At 39.9% G+C, this 19,707-nt stretch overlaps 1 protein-coding gene across 4 annotated transcripts in view; it reads right to left on the bottom strand.

The window, feature by feature from the left end:
• Window positions 1–2,410: 2,410 nt before the first annotated feature.
• Window positions 2,411–19,707, bottom strand: part of numbl (NUMB like endocytic adaptor protein) — a 66,039-nt gene continuing 48,742 nt past the window's right edge. For all 4 annotated transcript variants that reach the window (XM_028045826.1, XM_028045823.1, XM_028045825.1 and 1 more), the window contains 8 exons: window positions 18,620–18,770; window positions 15,251–15,325; window positions 13,709–13,783; window positions 10,484–10,624; window positions 7,719–7,926; window positions 7,304–7,573; window positions 4,707–4,886; window positions 2,411–4,627 (listed from right to left, as the gene is read on the bottom strand). In XM_028045826.1, coding sequence (XP_027901627.1) covers window positions 3,486–4,627; window positions 4,707–4,886; window positions 7,304–7,573; window positions 7,719–7,926; window positions 10,484–10,624; window positions 13,709–13,783; window positions 15,251–15,325; window positions 18,620–18,745 — 2,217 coding nt within the window. In that variant the 5' untranslated portion in view covers window positions 18,746–18,770 and the 3' untranslated portion in view covers window positions 2,411–3,485. The remainder of the gene's footprint in view (window positions 4,628–4,706; window positions 4,887–7,303; window positions 7,574–7,718; window positions 7,927–10,483; window positions 10,625–13,708; window positions 13,784–15,250; window positions 15,326–18,619; window positions 18,771–19,707) is intronic.

Here is a 19,707-nt window from a genome sequence, read left to right as displayed (position 1 = left end):
CACTGGTTTGCTTTGTTACCATCACTAAGCTAAGGTTTTACAATCAAGTTGATGAGGTCATTTAGTTTGCGTTGACGCAGAACACAATTAGCCTACATTTATAATTTGGAGGGCGTGCAAACAAGAGTCAAGGGCAAAAATGGTCTCTGAATGGACTAAAAGCATCTACTTTATGGATCAATCAATCAACCAATCAGATTCTCTAAATAAAGAAAGGAAAGTAGAGAAAGCAGTTTGCTCAGATTGGAAGAAATATTGATTTAAACCAAATTGGCTGAAGCCTGGGATGAGATAAAATGGTACAAATTAGGTCAGCTGTCTATAAATTTGGGTGATGGAAAAAGTCAGGCCGTCAGCCACAGGAAGAGAGTCGTTAAGTTCATTTAAACAAGGAGCAGATAATGTATTCATATTCATGGAGTGAAGCAGGAGCATCTCTGATCAGATCATAGCTTGTAGAGGAGAGAAACCACCTGCAGAAAGCCCTTTGATTATAAACATTTCTGCTTTTTTAATTCTGGATCTTCTCAGTGGGAGACAACCTTACGACACTCAAAGGGCTACCTACTTAGTAGAAGTTCGAACTGCATCATGAGTTGTACTTTTCAAAAATTAAAAAGGAACAGTTATGACATTGCAGTCGGACAGCTGACATTTTGTTTTAAACTGATCAGAGATGTTTCTCCACAGTGTTTGAAGCTGCAGAGTGTAAGGACACCAGAGACACTGCTTGTTTTGTGGACGTAATAATGAATATGTCTTAGCTCTAAACCAAATCTGCCTCTTGCTTTTACATCCTATTCAACCTGTTTTATCTATGTTTCTTCCATTAGACTTCCTTTTCCTTATTCCCTAAAGGTGCGACTTTGTTTTCCCTCCCTCAGTTTCTCATATAAAGCTCGTTCTCCATGGTAGCAACATGTGCTTCTGCCTTTAATTGTCCCTGTTTATGTGTCAACTGAAACTTTGTTTTACATTCACTCAACATGATTATTTCCCAAGTCCCAACTTCTCTGTTCATCTATTCAACAATACCTTGCAAAAGTATTTAAACCCCATTGAACTTTTCCACATTGTGTGCCATTCAAACCACAGACATAAGTGTATTTTATTGGGATTTTATGTGATATGCCAAACAAAGCTGTACATATTTTTAAAGAGGAAGGGTCTTACGGTTCATCTTCCAGCAGCACAATAACCCTGAACATACAGCCAGAGCTACAATATAATGGTTTAGATCAAAGCCTATTTGTGGGCTAGAATGTCCTAGTCAAAGTTCAGATCTAAATTCACTTGAGACGGATGAGAAGCACTCTTTTAAAGAGGCGGTATTATGTATTTTCCAGGCACATGGTGCCATTTTATAGAACATTCAAGTAATTCTGTTAGAAAAATGACATACAGCTCTGGAAAAAAAAGAGTCCACTGCACTGAACCCCATTGAAAGCCTCCTGGTTATTCCACCAAATATTGATTTCTCAACTCTTCCTGGGTTAAAACATTAGTATTGTTGTTTCTAAATGAATATTTTGACCATTTCTCATTTTATGCAAATAAATACTAAATTTCTCCTTGGAATTTGGGAGACATGTTGTCAGTAGTTCATAGAATAAAAGAACAATGTTCATTTTACTCAAACATAAACCTATAAAGAGTAAACCAGAGAAACTGATTATTTTAAGAGGTTTCTTAATTTTTTCCAGAGCTGTAAATATAATAAAATAACTTTAAAATAATTTGACTTCACAATTTGGCGCTTTGAAATTGGGCTCCTACCCTTTCACTTTCCTTTCAGGATGTCATCCCAACAATGCTCCTCTATTTCACAGTTAACAACTGTTCTTAGGAGTGTTGGACTGAGAAGTAGTTTGTACGATTAGCTCAGCAGACAATAAGTTCCACCAGGTGGTTGATAATTGCTGCTGCCACTAGTTTAGAGGAGCTGAGTGGGAACTTAAGGCATTTAGGCAACCAAGAATGGCTGCCGCAGGAGATTCTAGGATTTCTTAAACATGGATGAAAGAATCAAAGCAATACTCCAGCTGTGTTTCTGATTAGGAAGTAACATTATAACATGATATAAAGCTCAAAAAAACAAGTTTTACATAATACTGCTCTTATACAATTTCTTGCTATGGGACATTTTGATGAAATTTCCTGAATGTGTACTACTTTGTTTCGGTCCATCACATGCAACATGGCAAAAAAGTTCATCAGGGTGGGAATACTTTTGCAGCACACTGTGAGGTGAGTGTAGCACTACCATGATACTCAAAGAGGTGAGTACACAATCATTGTTGTACATAAGGAGCGTGTACCCTGTGTCAGCAGACATATGAGGATTTGTGAAATCTGGAATGTAGTGCATTGTTTCTCCATAGTTGCACAGTGAGGAGGAGCATTTTTTTTCCCACTGAGTTGTTAAAGTTCCTTGGGTTTGTTTGGTGAAGACAGACTGCTTGTGTGCTCTACTGTATGCGCTGGTTATCCTGAAGTGTCTCATGCCCTTGTTGTTAGGCGATTATAAAAGTAACAAGCTACACATCCAAGTGACACCATTTTGATTTATCAGGCCTCAGCAGCAGTGAGGTGGAAGAAACATGCGGCTATATACACCAGTCTGACTTATCCCAGTACGCAGCTGTAGTGGAAGTTGTGGTTATTTGGTTCCTGTTATATGATTAGGATTCCCACAGTGCTTTCCTTTCTCTGCTGTTCAAAATCAAACATGTTGGGATAAATAACATAAACATGCTTCTGAAACTCTGCTTCAACTTAAGGGTTTCAAGGTACATAAAACATGTTAAACTCAGAATACAATAAATAAAGCAATTTTGGCCATAAATCTATATTAATGGTCAGCAAGTCGTTTGGACTCTTCCTTTAAGGCATCCAGACTTCTGCCCCACTCGGCTGAGATCAGCACTGGTGTGTTACTTGAATCTTCTACACCTTCGTCCATGATGTTGCCAGACACCATAAAACCGCCACAATAAAAATATAACAAGCAAACGTCCAAAAAATATCTTTTTGGATTGGAATGCATCCAAGTTGAGTCCTCTTTTTAAAAAAGAAACCACTGAGCCGTGTCCTCCCCACAGTGCTTTCAGTAGGACGAACATGCAGTAAATCTAGGGACTTGCAGCAGGGAAAATAAAGCCAGAGTGGAGAAGCAATAGCAGGAAGGAAAGAATGTTGACGGTTGGACTGAATGGATTCAGTTTGTGAAGTTCAGACAGCTGGGAACCTGATTCTCTCAGACTGCAGCCCAGCCAATTGCTGAGTTCATCTCTATCTCACATGGGATCATAAAGAAAGAAATTAAGATCATAGTTGCACTGGCTCCAAGGCTGCCACAGGCCAGATGCTAGGCCATCTGAAAGGACCTGTATACCAATTAAGCAAAAACTCCTGGAATAGGTTCCCAACTTCCGTGGGCTTTCACCCCAGAGCAAGATCTACATCTTTAAGAGCCAGAGTCCAACTCAGAGCTCAATCTCAAATGTTTTTTGCAGACTGTTGGAGAATGGGTTGGCTGTGGCAGCCGGTGCCTTGTTCCCTGTCGATTGTGTCGCTCCTTTTGTCTCCAGTGCCGCCCACTTGGCTTCAAAACGATCATCGTCTTGGGAGTCGCTAACCCCTGGAGCGGTTAGTTGGCTGCCCTCTGGAGGCCAGCTCTCTCCACTGCCACCACTGACCGAAGTCCCGTTTTGGAGGTTCATTGCGGCTGCACTGCTGTGGGGTGGGAGGCCGTTAATGGCTGACGACAGAGGTGGAGTGGAGGAAAACGTAGCTGTGTTAAACCCTGAGGGGTGTCCGGTTGCACCGGCCGCTCCAGGATAGGAGTGGTGATGCCCGACAGTGCCCAAGGGCCCCACTTTGGACCCTCCAGCTGCCGAGCCCATGGTCGGACCTGTGCCTGATGAGCCTGTGGCGGTGCAAAAGGCATTGGCCACCATTTGTGATGGTGTGATGCCTACCACTGGCACGCTGGCGTTGGGGTAAGTCATGCTGCTAGCCAGACCAGGCATGTAGGTCTGCATGGGTATGAAGGCAGGTTGGACCGGCTGGTTGGCAAACATCCCAACAGGGGCTGGAGTGGCATCAAAAGCAAGGGGGAATGGTTGCATTGCACTTGGAAGGGAGCCAGGGGGCCCAGGCAGAGAGCCCTGCATCATGGGGGCTCCAGACATGCTCGGGCCAGACATAGTTGGGATGGACATGGATGGGAGAGACATTGGGGGGCCTGACACTGGAGGACCTGGTATTAGAGGGACAGATGATATTGACATGGGTGGGAGAGGCATTTGGGTTTGACACGGAAGGGAAGAAGGGCCAGAGATAAGAGATTTGGGCAAAGTACCGAGGGGCAAGGGGACAGAAGATACTGGGGCAGAGGACAATGTCGCCTGTGTGGATATATGATGACTGGTTACGGAAGGGGGTCCAGGGATGGTGGGTATGATGGGCCCAGAGGGAGGCGTCTGCTGGGCTTTGACAGCCTTAGAGACCTCCTCCAGCCATCTCTCAGCCTCTGAGGGGGTGCGCTTGTGACCGCTCTGCAGTGCAGCAGAAACTGGAGGAGGGGAGTGGAGAGAAAGTTCTGGCTGCACCCAGGATGAGGTGACTGGAAACACAAACAGAAAGAGCTTCAGATAGTGGGAACAATCCATCTATAGCTATCGATCTTCTGCATTCCTTCTTACCCTGGACAGGTGCAGGCGGAGGAGGCAAAATTGGGGGCACAGTGCAGGTCGGAGGGCAATTTGCAGACATAGATGGGTTGGAGAAGAGCTCGTCTGATGGGTTGGCGAAGGATGTGTTGATCTGGCAACACAGTGCATTTATACTACTGTCACCCTCACAAGGCAACCCCATGTCCATCTCTGGTACCAGCAGGAAAGGGATACACAGAAAACAGAGAGCACAAAAGGAAAAACATGTAGATGAGACAAGAAGAAGCTTGAGAAACTAAACAAATACTTGAGTTAATGATTCATTTTGCATAGGATGTTCAGGATTTAATAATTGTTGGTTACTAATGTAAAAGTTGTCACGAGCACAAGATATTTAATTGTGTATTTTCAAAACTGATCAACTACAGATAAAAGCTATGAGGATTTTCAAATGTAATTACACCACTTGAACATTTTTTCCATTTTGTCTCATCCCTACCACAAATTTTATTGAGATTTTGTGTGATAGACCAGCACATAGTGGTGCATTATGGTAAAGTGTTTGTGGATACGGTTTTTGGAACATTTCATCTTTTATCAAATTTGCATTCAGTCCACCTTAATTAGTAGTTTGTAGAAACACTTTGCTGCTGCTGAAAAGTAAATTCTAACCCCAGTTTAAAATCGTTCACAGCCTCCAACAAGTTTGATTTCAGAATTACTTGGAGGATGTAATGTGACACATGAAAGGTTTAATGGGTATGCATGCATTTGCATGAACTATATAGTAATTGTGCTTTTATTCCTGGTGTTTTTTTCCTCACTTACAGAATGTGTTTAAACAGTGAGAATTGTACAGCTGAAGGGCCTGGATTATATTGGTGAATACCGACAAGTATTGGCATCATATCTACCTTTCAGGTTTTCTTTTTTGCTTTGTTTTGCATAAACCGAGGATATAAGTGGTCACATTTTATAATCAAGTCTTTATCCTGAAGAGTTCAGAGGCTCCTTTAGTCTTCACATGTATTGGTGTAGAGTAAATGTGCATGTTTGTTTTGTTATACCCCTGGCAATAGGAGGTTTCTGACCGGCTAGTTTGGTTAGCTGACTGACTGTAAAGATCAATACTTGATATTTTGGAGCGTCATAAGGGAGCAAATAAGCAATTTAATTGCCTTCTACCATGTAAGTGCATATGGATGTGTGTGGGAGCACTTTGAAGGTAATATACGATCAGAGCCTCCCCCACTGTATACATACATGCTGTGAACCGTGGACTAAAGGTTTCTACTGCTGACGAGGGTCTCTCTGTATCAACCTGCTAACAAATTATCTATCACTTAGTGCGTATCTGAAACCATAAATAAATGGATAAAATGAATGGAGATGTCAAATGTCATTAATTCAAGGCCAAACAAGATTAAACTGAAAGGCTACAGTAACTTTACATTTTTACAACCTTTCTTTTAAACCATTTTCTTTTTAAAGTCAGTTTCTTTCTATTCAGCAGGTCCTATGTTATTGATTGTCAAGGTTAGGAGGAGACCTTAGAGCATTATTGCCTCACTGTTTTTATGAAACTGAGTCAGACACATATCTTTTGATTCCAACCAGCACATAAAAAGGAGATAAATGTGAAAACAAAAAGTTTAAAGTTCCAATTTCTGAGGTTCTGTGAATGCTGCAGGTTAAAGATATTTTCAAACAAACAAATAAACCTCTACTCCACTGACTCAATAATGGAGATATTTTATAAAAAAATTACTCATCAATTATACCAAAAAAGCTTACTTATGTGCCCAATAATAAACATACTGAAATGTAACCTAAATGGTCAAGCAACACAAATGTTTAAAAAAATGGGGTTTTGTCATAAAAATTGTTAAATAATCAACATAAAGTGAAACTTTCTGTTCGATCCTCAATTAATTTAAGATGGAGAGATCTTAGTTAGATTATTGGTAAGATGTAAATAGTGAACCTGTGAAATGTAATTTCAATCAAGTTTCAATCTACACCAAATTCTGCAACTGAAACAAACAGCTGCATTGTAAATGGTCAAAGTTCCACATGGTCCAATATTTTGTCGGTAGTTATATTAACTACAAAACTGAATTCTTTGAGTTGCAGAAAGCTAGGAAGATCAAAATCCAATCAACACATTTGCAAAATATTTTCACAAAATCCATCTGTTTTGCCAACCCTTCTAGATTAAGTAACATTAAAATATTACTGAGCTGAAATAGTTTCTCTGGCTTCCTCCCACAGTCCAAAAACATGGCTGTTCTTCCTAAATTGTCTCCATGTGTGTTTGTGCATGGTTGTTTGTCCTGTGTGTCTCTAGATTGCCCTATGATAGACTGGCCACCTGGCCAGGGTTTACCTCATTTCTGACCCAATGACAGCTAAAGTTATAGACAATGGATACATGGATGAGTGGAATAATATAATGATACAAGAAGCCTAAATCATGTAGCATTTTAAATATCTAAAAGCGTAACCTAAAGAAAAACAGTTTTTATGTGACAAATCTTCTGTTTCCAAAGTTATTGAGGATAGAATGTCAGTGGGTGTCTACGTTTGTCAACATTTGTAAACCAATCTACAAAAATGTCTCAACTCACCAGGGTCCTTGGCCTCAAAGTCTGTTTTGCGCTGCAGAGTGGATGGCAGGTCATTGAGGCGAAGCGACAGCTGTCTCTTAAAGGGAGAGTTCTTCTGACTGAGAGCTGGAAATCCCCTGAATGAGCCTTGGCGAACCAGCTGTTCGATGGGTGCATGGCGGCGAGGGATGGCGTGGGGCCCACCTGGTTCTGGACGCTCCATCTGGGACGCCGTCCCCTCGGGTGGAGAGGCGGAGCCAGGAGGGAGAGCTGGGACGACAGAGGGCTGATCTGAAGGAAACAACGACCTGTGCTCAGTGCTGTATGAGACTCAAACATGCATTCCTGCAATATTTTCTAAATAAGTACATTTGACGGGATTTTGATTTGACTTTCAATTTATGGTGAGTGGCGAGGACTTGGAGTGGTCTACTACCTTTCTTTTTATCCTGCATCTTCTCATCTCGCTCACTGCTGCTGCCCTGCTGGCTGGAAGATGAATTGATGCGGAAGGAGCCCTCGCGCACAAAGGAAGTGCGACTGGCATCGAAAGAAGCCGTCACGCCACACTCCTTCTCTCTGCGCTGCTTTCTTTCCAGACAGGCAGCGAAGGCACAGCCGACTGCATGGCTCAGTCTCTCACCCTGGTAGAAAACATTTGAAGAAAAAAAAAGTAATTTATTAAACACACCAATCAGAAAAATCTCCTCTACATTCATGAGAAAAAGAAAAAAAATACGCTCAGCCTGTACAACCACAATTTGCATACTGATGACTTTATCACTCTTTCACACTGTTTTGGAGAAATTTGGCCCAAAATTTAAATCAGGTTTAAATCAGAATATTGACCTGTTTCTTGCAACACCTTAATTTTTTCAGCCCCTCTCTTCTAGATATCCTGCTAGTTATAGCCAAGCTTAGTTAGACAGAAAGAGAACCCTCATTTCTCACTCAAAGATATTTTGGTAAACAGAGGAGTTCAACCGAGGTGCCCACTCAAGTCCTGCAGCAGCAAAATAAGTCCAATTCAGCAGCTTTCTACCACAGTGAATGAGAGTTGTTATGAAGCTATACTGCTATGTTTTGCTGTTTTGGAACATAGTACTGTGCATTACAGATAAAAACTTCTAGTTACGTCTCATAAGTCAAACATTGTTTTGGATGCTTTGTGGTTCATTCAGAGTCAACGCTGCAAACCAAATTAACTCTACGTCTTTTTTAGGAGAAGTTGCTTCCTCCTAGCATCCCTTTGCAGATAAACTATACATGTTAAGTTTTCTTAGCATTGTAATGTAATAAAATATGTCCTTTTAAGGGCTACAGCATAGTTTGTGTTTTTGGAAATTTGTCTTAACATGAATTTGAGGTTTATTGTGCTCCATCATTCACTCCAGTAAACACTGGCAGCTGCCTAAAATGTTTTTCACTTGTAAAGAACCTCACAGTTGACGCACTTAGAAATTTCTTTAGGGCTCCTCCCAGATTAACAGGAAGAAACAGTTGCTTCTCTCAGGTCATTGGTTAATCCTGCAGACCAGTGTTTCTCATTTAAACCTTGAGGTACAGCTTCACATATCCACATACATCCTTTAGAAAGAACATTAGCTGTATCCGAAGGTTTCTTTTTCCAACTTTCTCAATAGAAATATACATTTTAAGAGAAAAAAGATGACACATTATTTAAAACTCTACAAAAAATCAGAAATTTAAAAATAGGACATCAAACTTGATTATTTATTTATTATTGATTGTACCCTGAGACACTATAGGTGAAAACTAGTCTCCATGGCTAACTTTGCAATATTTTGTGGAGTACATTGTCGCTTTTGAAATAAATAAAAAACAAACATCGAAACTGTTTCTGATTATTTAATCTAATGAAGTATAAAATGTTTCTGTCTTGCTTCCAGAGCCTGACAGTTTCAGGCGTCAGATAATACATAGCACTTACTTGTTTGTAATTAGCTTAGATGTAAAGGACTGGGTTGCATTCCCATTTGTGTATAATTAAGGTAATTAGGATTAGGCTGTAAATCCCTCATGTTGTCAAACATAAACATGAATTAATGGCATTTCAAAGAAACCAGTTCTATAGCATTTTCTCCACAAAAATGATGGATGTCTGTCGCCTCAGCAGCTTCGCCTACAGAAAGGAGCGCCAGAGACAGAAGAGATGGTTTATCTGAAGATGAATGGGTAGAGATATAAACCAATATGTGATGGAGACAGAGACAGAGACAGATAACCACAAAGGCTTCTGGTTAATCCCCTCCTCTAATCCCGCAGTTCTGTGCTCTGTCCTTCTCTATGCAGATTATTAATCCCGCAAACAATTTAAAGCTCATAAAACCCCCACAAAGAAACACAGATTCTCAAGAGATTTGAATTGCGTAAGTCGGCATTGACTTCATTCAGTTTAAAAACAATTGTACTTTAAGATGTCGGCCTTACAGATGAATCTGGCGATTTTTTATAGCAACATTAAAGCATCCATCCTAAAATTCGTTTAATTTGCATTTTAAAAAACTAAATCCAAAGATGCTAATACAAACATTTTATAAACATGAGTAGCAGAAATTATTTTCTTGAAAATCAATAATCCACAAGAACATAAAGGTCTTAAAACTCTAAAATGATGCTTTGAATCAATGACTTTCTCCCTTGTTCAAAATAAATTGACGTAAACAGATTAATATATTTAAATCTGCAACTAAAGTAACAGGAAATATATGCCTTAGACTAGTTTAAACTGACTAAAATATTGAAAAATAAATAATACAGTAAAAGAATAACCAAAAGGTCTTGGTAAATAAAATAGTCCTGCATTTCTACCAGGGCTATTTTCTAGGCTGAGTTTATACCCTAGTTATTTGTTTTTTAACCACAGCTGTATTAGTCAATACTGACTGCAGATTCTCTAAAGTCCAGTTTGTGATTTACAAAAACTTTGATTTGTAAAATGAAAGGTGAATATATGTTTTCAAAAAGTATTGCTACAAATTCAATCTTGTGAATGCAATGTTGTCATCTCATCATGTCAGCTTAACGCATCAATAAATCCTGAGCGCTACCATCAACTTTCAACAGTGGTTACAAATGTGATGTAGACTGGAGCAGCAATCTAATATCAGTAGAATTTATATTTAAAGAAAAGTAAAGCAGGTTGAAAAATTGCAGGTTTTTGACGCTGAGCAGCCTCACCGAGTCTTTCAGAGCCATGAAGCAGTGGCACATCCACCGTCTGGTGGTTCCATCTCTGCAGATGTAGGAGAAGGCCTTGTCGTAGTTCCGGTCAGGAGCGCAAAAGGAAACCTTCTCGATGGTCTGGTCCACAATGAGGTCCTGACAGAGGAAGTCGGACAAAAATAGGAGAGAGGCGGCAGGAATCAGACAGGATGTTCTAAAAACCAGTCAGTAGGCACCATTTCATTTTATTGTGTGAGGCCTGAAGAAAGAGAAACAGGAAATCCTGGGCCAAAGTTGACCATTGATTGATCCCAATTACTTGACATACTGCTTTAGAGCCTTGCTGCACTCCATGAAGCTCCATCCTCTCTCATTGCAGAATATTTGCAAACCTGCTGATGACAGAAAAGACCACTAACCACTAACTAATGACACTGACCCTCTTTGAATCTTTGGGCCGTCTCCACTGCTTGCCCTTCTTTCACTGAAAGGGTTATTCAGCTGCTTTCAGTCTACAGTCACTATAGATGAAACTAAGAGGGGGCCCCTGTCTTTCTCTGTGTACATTAAGGGGCCCCCGGCTCAGCGCTTTGACTCGCACTCAAACACAGAAAGAGAAAGAAAACAAGAGGCGAAGGAGAGTAAAAAGGGAGCAGGGTTCACACACTCATCCACACACTTCCTTCCTCTCTTTCAGAGTCGGCGAGAAAATAAGAAGGGTAGAGTACAAGCGTAGAGAGAGAGGGAAGGAAGACTGGAAAAGAGGAGAAAAAGAAGGAGGGATGTGGAGAGAAAGAAGTGGAAGAATAGGAGTCCATTCAATATGGGCCAATTAGTAAATCAAAGGGGATGCTGGTACCAAGGTGAAAGGCTGGGGAAAGACCAGTGTTTGTTTGGTAGCATGTGTGTGTGGGGGTGTGTGTGTCTTTCTTTCTCAGTACACATCCAAAAAATCTGATGATGTTTTTTTCTAAGAATTCATATTAGAAGAACAAAAAACTAAAGTGGCATTAGGAACAGCACTGCAGTCCATGACTCAGACTGTATCATCGAGAAACAACTTTGTGCTTGAAGCCCAAAATGCTGCTGAACAAGCCAAAAAAGTAATGATGTTTCTGTTTCTTTGTATTGATTCACTGGGAAGGTGCTGCAGAAGTGTTGCGTGTTACACACATGCATAAATGAGCTTATAGATTTGTTTAGATGTAGGTTTCAAAAAATAGAAAAAATACTGAGACTGAGAAAAAGTAATGAAGAGATGTCGAACGGAAGAGGAGGAGAACATGAGTAGTGATTGTTTCTGCGTGTTTTTAATAAGACATTAATTGGTAAGAATTTATCTGGGTTTCTCTCCATCACCGTCACTGAGTGAATAATTACTGTCTGCTTCTATTTTCATTTGCAGAAGAAGAGAATCTCCTCATATTTACACTGTTAAAAGCTTTGTTTGAGCTGAAAGACTCCATAAATCTAATATCGATTGACAAACATTCACATTTATGCATCAAAATCTTTTGGTAGCACTTTATGTGACAGGGTGTGCATAAGACTGACATGAGACTGTCATAACCATGACATAATGCCTGTCATGATGAGGAAGGAGTTTTCATGAATGTTTACGGCTGTTGTCACAAAGTGTCATTCTGTACATAATGACACTTTTAATGCGAAGTGGACAATATTAATGGACTTTTAATGCAAGTTTTAATGCAGCGTTTTAATGTATTATTTTTTCCCGAATAATACAAGGCTGACACTTTTAATGCACTTTTAATGCAAATTTGCATTAAAAGTGTCATTTATTGAATGACACTTCATAACAACAGTTGTAAACAGTTACACAGGTATGCAGTCCAAGTCCAAGTCGTCTATTGGATTCTGTCCACTCCAGTTTAATTCAGTTCACTACAGTCTAATTCAAACCCAATCCAACTGCCTTTAGGTTAAATGTCAGATTCCCTGTTATTATAAAAGGTGATAGTTTCCATTAAATCAAGATAATCATAAGCTCTATTTGGAAATGATTGTGATCTCTAATTTGGGCACTAGACCAGCAGTAACTCTTACATACTGTTCCTTTAAATGGCTAAAACAACTGAGCTGTTTAACATTAACATTATTCCAACAGTTAGCCTGGATAGAAAGAGAGATATTATGAAAACAATGTAAAATGTAAGAAGAAATATAGTCCCCATCTTTGAGGAAACAAGAGCTGAACTCTAGTGTCACAACATTTAATAGCCTCTGCAGACACACACAGTGAGCCAGATCAAGTTTAAAAGTGATATGCTATATGGCTGAAAAAGATAAAGGAGGAGGGAGATGGAGCCAAAGGAGAAAAGTGTGATGAGGGAGTAGGGGAAGTGAGGCCAACGTGTGTGGTGTCCAAACAAAAATAGTAAAGCAAGGAAACAGAAGTGGCTTCAACAGGCTTTGTTTTTCCTTTCTCTGTTGCTCTTCATCCCACTTAGCATTCAATAGAGCCACAGCTATCTATACTCACTGCTGGAGACCTGCCTCGCTAAATAACACCCCCCACACAGGTGCTTATGTGCATGCTTCCTACCAGACATTTATGGCACAAACTTTTACACAAACAATCATTTGGAAACCCGATGGAGGATCCTTTTGAAAAATTAAACGATTTCAAGTTTTTATATATAAAAATCTGACAAAAGGGGGTTTGCAGTGGTACTTAAAGACACTTAAGTCAATAATTTGACCTAGAGTATGTCCAAGTATGTCTCTACCAGCACTGCTAAAAAAAAAAAATCAATTCATTCTACTTTGCAAGACAGGTTAAGCTGAGTCATACCGCACTGCATTAGTGAGCATAAATTTTCAAATGTTGCCACAGATCCTGGTCTAAACTCATTTTATGACATTTCAGTGCAACTCTGGCTGGACTTAGGGTCATGGCCATGCTCTAAGGTCAGCCTTCACTCCAGTTTCATGTCTTCTGCAGCTTCTACAAGGTTTTCTGCAAGAATTAACTCCATCCATCCATCTGACCTAATTCCCTGTCCCAGCTGAAGACACACATCAACTATGGGGAATGCACATTTCGGGTGATGTGCAGGGTTAATTTTCCACCAACACATTGTATTTAGCATGGAGGACAACCACTTCAATTTTCATCTCATCTGGCAATCTAAAGATGAAAAGAAGGAACGGGAGGGAACAAGAGGGATGTAACTAGCAGATTCAGGTGAGAGACCAAAGAAAGAAATGTCATCTTACCTTAGTTTTGTCATCAACCACCCTGAGTCCATCAGCTGAAACCCACAGCACTGCTTTTACCGTCTTTTTGCCACTCTGCAAAGGCAAAGAAGAGGCAAAAGAGAATGAAGAAAAAATTAATTTGATGGTAACAACATGGAACAAAAAATATTTCTGCATTTAGATTAGCTTGTTCATTTAGATTAGAGCAAGCTAATCTAAATGCTTCATACAGATCCCAAATTATCACCACATCCTTAGGAGTAGGTGAAGTGGTACAAATGTTTGAGCAGAGTAAAGCCTGTTCCAGCCACTATTTTCCATAACCAGACATGCTTAAACAGCACAAATCAATGCGTAAGAGAATGCAACATGCAAGCAGGAGATGGAGTGAGAGAAATTGTGTGAGTGAGGGATATGGTGACCTGGAGAACAGCAGGGAATCGACTCTGAGTCTCCATTTCAACACAATCAGATTGATGTGAGCGAGGTTAGGAAAGGAGAACATAGGCAAGCAATGAGAGAGCAGAAAATGGGAGGAGAACTGAATGTGGAGGTGGAACGGACAATCGAAAGGAAAAAAAAATCCGAATGACTGAAAACAGAACATATGTGACTCTGTTTTCTACAATGTGTTCCTTTGAGTTCTTTGGTTACAGAGAAAAACCACGTATGGATTTTGAACAAAGTGACTCCTGTTGTACGCTGCCTTTCCACTATTGCTGTCTGACAGCAACCATTCTGTGTCACCGTTTTCACACGCTCCCTGTTTGAGTCCAGCCTCCCAGGAGGGGGGTAAACTCAGTGTGTGTCATTGTGTTTGTGTGTGTGTGTGTGTGTGTGTGTGTGTTGTGTTACAGTTCACTTTCTGTTGTCTTTTTCAGCATCGGACTTTATAAAAGCAAACACAAATAAACGTGGACTCAGACCCACCGGGGAGAGTGAAAGCAGTGTTCAAAGTAAACAACAATAAGGGAAAATACTGGGCCGGGTTACGTCCCACTCTCCAAGCTTCATGTGTGGTGTGCATCTGTATTCAGCAGCCCTGAGCCAATACTTTGTAAAACCAGCTTTCACTGCAATTACAGCTGCAAGCCTTTTTTTTGTGCAAGTTTCAACAAATTTGTCTTTGCAAAGTAGCTCTAGTTCAGTCAGATTGTATGAATAGCATTTACGGTGAACTATTTTCAAATCTTACAAATCTTACAATTGAATTTCCATCTGAACTTTGACCTTGCCATTCAGACATACAAACATGATTTGATGTCAACTATTTCATTGCAGTTCTGGCACCTTTAATTTTCTTTTCTGCCTTCCACTTCACAAATATGCCCTACTTTGTGTCAGTCTATCACTATAAATCCCAATAAAACACATCAAAATTTGCTGTTATAAGAAAATTTGGAAAAGATGACTGGGTGGGAATACTTTGGGAAGGCCATGTACAGTAGGTGCCATGTAGGCAAATTCCTCAGGGGTGAACATGCAACTTTGTCTGAACGACAAACTGGAGCTGCAGAATAAATGTGCGAGGATGTGTTTTGAGTGTGAGAGCGTACTTACAACTTTCAGCTTTTTAACAGCCTCCTCACAAACATGCATTCCTCTCGACTCCTCCACCTCGACAAGCCCCAGGTACTGCAGCACAAACAGACAGAAAATTAACATCCTGAAGGGATGTCTACTGTTCCTGAGGACATTTCATCACATAAAAGAGCCGGAATGTCAGAATAAAAATGAGTCAAAAAAAAAAAAGCTACTAAAACCTCATTAACTCCAATCAGTACTTTGGTAATTGCTCTGAAATTGTCACATGAGCAGCAAATCTGCATTCACTGTTGGGTTTCCAGCTGTATGAGGGTCCTGATAATGAGGGCAGGAAGAGAGAGTGTGAGGAGAACTGAAGTCGGTTATAGCATGTATTCATTCCTCTTTTGTTGTCTCTCCAGTTCTCTGCTGTGGTACACTCGGCGCCCATGGGGGCACAATTAAAGTTCTCACAGCTTTGCTGGAGTCAGAAGCCAAGTGTAAGAGGAAGACGGGTTTTAAAATATCTAAGGACAGAGTTTGAAGAAATCTGGTTGCTGAACTGAAGCATGTGCTGAACAACATGCAGCCAAGTTGAGGAGTCTTCTGGGCAACTTTTCTGCTCTAGTTTTATTGATTGCTTCCTGTCTTATTTTAGCAAGTGATGAAAATTAGAAAGTTTAGTCACAAATCAATGCAGAAAAGGCAGTCAAGCAGCACTTTCACCCTTTCCAACTGAAATAAATTTTAATTAAACCAAATGTCAATGTGTATCCAAGTTGTACATGTTGGAATGACCTCTGCAAAATCTTATAAAAGCTCTATAAGGCAGTTCTGGTCCAACAGCAAACAATATATGATGGATGTTGCTTCACATAAACCACTTGCAAAAGTTAATCTAAGATTATATTTAGGTCACATAATTATAGTCACAAAGGTATTCCCCCATTCATACCTTAATTAGCTTATCTACTTATTATTTGCATTTGAAAAAATCCCTCCAGTCCAATTCACAGATTTTAGTAAAAAGATTAAGCCGTTCTCAGGAATAAGAAGTAGAGTTGTAAGGTAGCAGCCTCTTATTAAAACCCCCCGCTGCTCGCTGGAAGATCAGGTTATGGTCCAAGGAAACCAAACTGGAGCGCTTTGTCTGCTCAGTTTGGTAACTGAGCAGCTAGCAGTGGAAAATGAAAATGAAAATACAAACCGCAGGGAAAAAAAAGAAAATAAAAGACAACTGAAAAACCAACGAGAGTTGTCGGTTCATTGCCTCATTAACTGTTGGTTAGGTTTTGGCAGCAGTGTGTTTTTAACTCCCTCCCTGCCTGATTTCTGTCAACAACTTACATAAATGAAAATTATTTGCAACAGGATTAAGGAAGAATAATCAAAGTTGTATTAAAAGTGTGTTTCCCTGATTCTGAATCAATGATTTAAAAAATTTTAAAAAACATAAAATGTCTGAGCTAACAAAGTGTTTTATGGGATGCTCCGAATGAGAACTCCAATGCAAGGTTTGATGTAAATTGCTGGATGACGTTAGTGGTTGTCAAAGCAAGGGAGGTTTGGGAACAATAAAAACTACATTTTGCTCTCCTTGCTAGTCTGGTTAATCAGGATTGGGCTTAGAAAACCCATTTTCGCTCCTTTAGCAAAGTTCAGCAGCTCCTAGGGAGGCATTAATAGTTCATGACTTGAGAATAAATTTAGAATCAGAGAAAGAAAAAGATATCTGATGGAACATAAAAGATTATTGTGCTACCAGCTTTATGCTGCAAACCCTCCACATCCCATCATTAGCCATTCAGGAAATTAAGCTCAGCTCAAACTTTGCTCTTGAACATCTTTGTATTTTCATTTCTCCTCTCTTATCTTGTCCAGTCTCTCCCTCTGTTTGCAATTTCCATTCCCAGGATGTGTCTTTGTCCCCTCTGTGAGCCTATTTCATTCTCCCTGTCATTTCCTGTGGTCTCTGTAATCTGTAAAGCCACCTTGCTGTCACAGCTCCCGCTCTGCCCTCCATCTTTCTCTGTCACTATCTCTTTAGTCCGTCTACAAATCAGCTCTCATACGGCACACGCTCACACCGAGGAAGGTCAGTCATAAAATCTGCCCTTTCATAACGCTGCTGTTTGCTTCTGCTCCTCTTGAGGTATTCTCCTGCAGAGCTGAAGTATGAGACTGTGTGTGATAACACAATATGCATGTAAGTATGGTTGAAGACCACTGTCCTACACCAATGAAAGCAAAAGCTGATCCCATATGAGAGTGTGACAACGATAAGCCTCAGACGCAGTTTTAGTGAAGGTTCAGCCAGCACAATGTCAGACAATTTCAAATTCACATATATAATACATATGTGACATTTATAATGTAACAAAAACTTAAACCGTTTTAATGATTTTTTTTTTACATTTTATCGGAATACACACCTTCATAATCTTCCTATTCATCTTTTCCACGATTCATATATTTGAAATTTAGCTGAAAATGGCTAAGCCGATACAGCAGATAAATTAATCATACATTTTAAACCCAGTTATGACTTGTTATTCATCCAGCCATGAAATTTGCCATGGATCACTTTAATCTATACTTTGGGTTTAAATGCTAACCAAGCGTTGGATCTATTACATCTGCTGATAACTGGGGCTTTTAGTAGCTTTTTAAAATATGATCTGCATTAAATGTAAATCAATATCTGGATTTCTGCAGGCTATACCTGCAGCCCTGAAACTATGATGATTCCCCCTGAAGGCACAATTAGAACAGAAAAGCTGAAAGATCCCTTATTAAAACAGCTAGCTTGCAGAAACCTGGAGCATATCAATGCAATACATCCACTTTCTACACCTGTTTAATAATGTTCAAGGTTGCTGGTAGTTTGTGTCTATCAGCAGTCAAAAAGCCAGAAACCCTATAGCTGCTGATAGGGTAAATCCTGGACAGGTAGCAAGTCCATCACAGGGCAACAAAGAGACATACAGTACAAACAATCATAAAAACACACACGTATACATAAGGGGAATTTAATTTAACCAATTAACCTAATTATCATGTCTTTGGACAGTGGAAGAAGTATCGCAATTATGATTTGGTTATTTATACAGGTTTAGGGTAATTATTTTTATCAACTCTTACATAGTCTTCAAATTTGACACTTTAATCTATTTTTTGGGGTTTAGATACCAACTCAGTTCTTGATCTATCATTATTTAAACTAGTTTAAGACTCTCTGAACCCTATTTCTCATTCAAATTAACAGCAAACTATCATATCATATTCCATACTGTAGAAAAAATGGATGTGACAGTGCAATGACAATAAAGTTGAATTCTATTCTATTCTATTCTATGTAAAAAAAACACAAACACATGGAAGTAAATAAATATCTACAAAACCTACCCGAACAGCAAAGTTACATTTGCCCTTGCGTACAGCCTCCTCGTCAGCCTGCCACTGATGCGGTCTGCTGGCCTCTGGCACATAGGTGGGCTTCTTCCTCCTCAGACTCTGACGAAGCTTGTTCATCTCCGGGGTCACGTGCTCCCTGGAACTGCAAACACACAGAGCACACACAGGATCAGCTGGGTGGCAGTTGATTATCTCTACTTTGGAAAAGAAAATGGTCATTTGACTCATTTTTTTTGACTAAAACAGACATTAACAAGTGGGATGAGCTTCATTGATTAGCTTGAGCTCGTTATGGGTGTAACCTTCTCTAACGATGTAGTCAATAAATCAACAACAAACACTTTCCATCGTGTTGCTCTGTTCAGAACCAGAGACAGGCTGGAAAAGTCCCACGGGTGATATAGACGTAGGAACTGGCTTTCATCTATCGCAAAAAAACAAAAAAACATCAAGAGCGCTGATGAGTAGATCAACCCCCTCACAAGCACACACATGTGAACGTACGCTTCGGTCTCTAGTTGAACGATCCTCTTTCCTCTCCCTAATTTAAGCATTCAGCCCGCTGGCCTGCTCAGCTATGCTAATTTCCCTCCATAATGAAACAACACCATCAAAACATGACCTGTTTCAAAGTAATAATTACCGTTTTCATTCCCCCAAAGTCACATCCCCCTCTGCTAGAAAATCTAGAGTCCAAAAACAACATCTGTTTTACATACACCAGCTATTCTCATTGAGACTCTCTTAAATGGATCTCCTTTGTTGTTGGCCAACAGTCAGTGCTCTTTTCTTCCTGTGTGTAACAAAAATATTTAACTTTTTTTGCAATTTGCAAGACTATGACAAAATTAAGGATGTTTTCACACCTGATAGCCAGATCGGGGAACAAAATTGCAAGATTTACATTTTCAGTTGTTTGGACTGTGTCAAATAAACTACACCTTTAAAAAACCTGTTCCCCTCAGGTGTGGTGGAACTGCACCAAGAACCACTAAAGGAAATGACACAGAAACCTCTGCGGAAGACACTGAGCATAACATCCTTCTTCGTGAAATATAAACGAAAATAGAGAAGCATCA

Source organism: Xiphophorus couchianus, chromosome 18, assembly GCF_001444195.1.
Source record: "Xiphophorus couchianus chromosome 18, X_couchianus-1.0, whole genome shotgun sequence".
NCBI lineage: Eukaryota > Metazoa > Chordata > Actinopteri > Cyprinodontiformes > Poeciliidae > Xiphophorus > Xiphophorus couchianus.
This window is presented reverse-complemented; position numbering and strand designations above follow the sequence as displayed.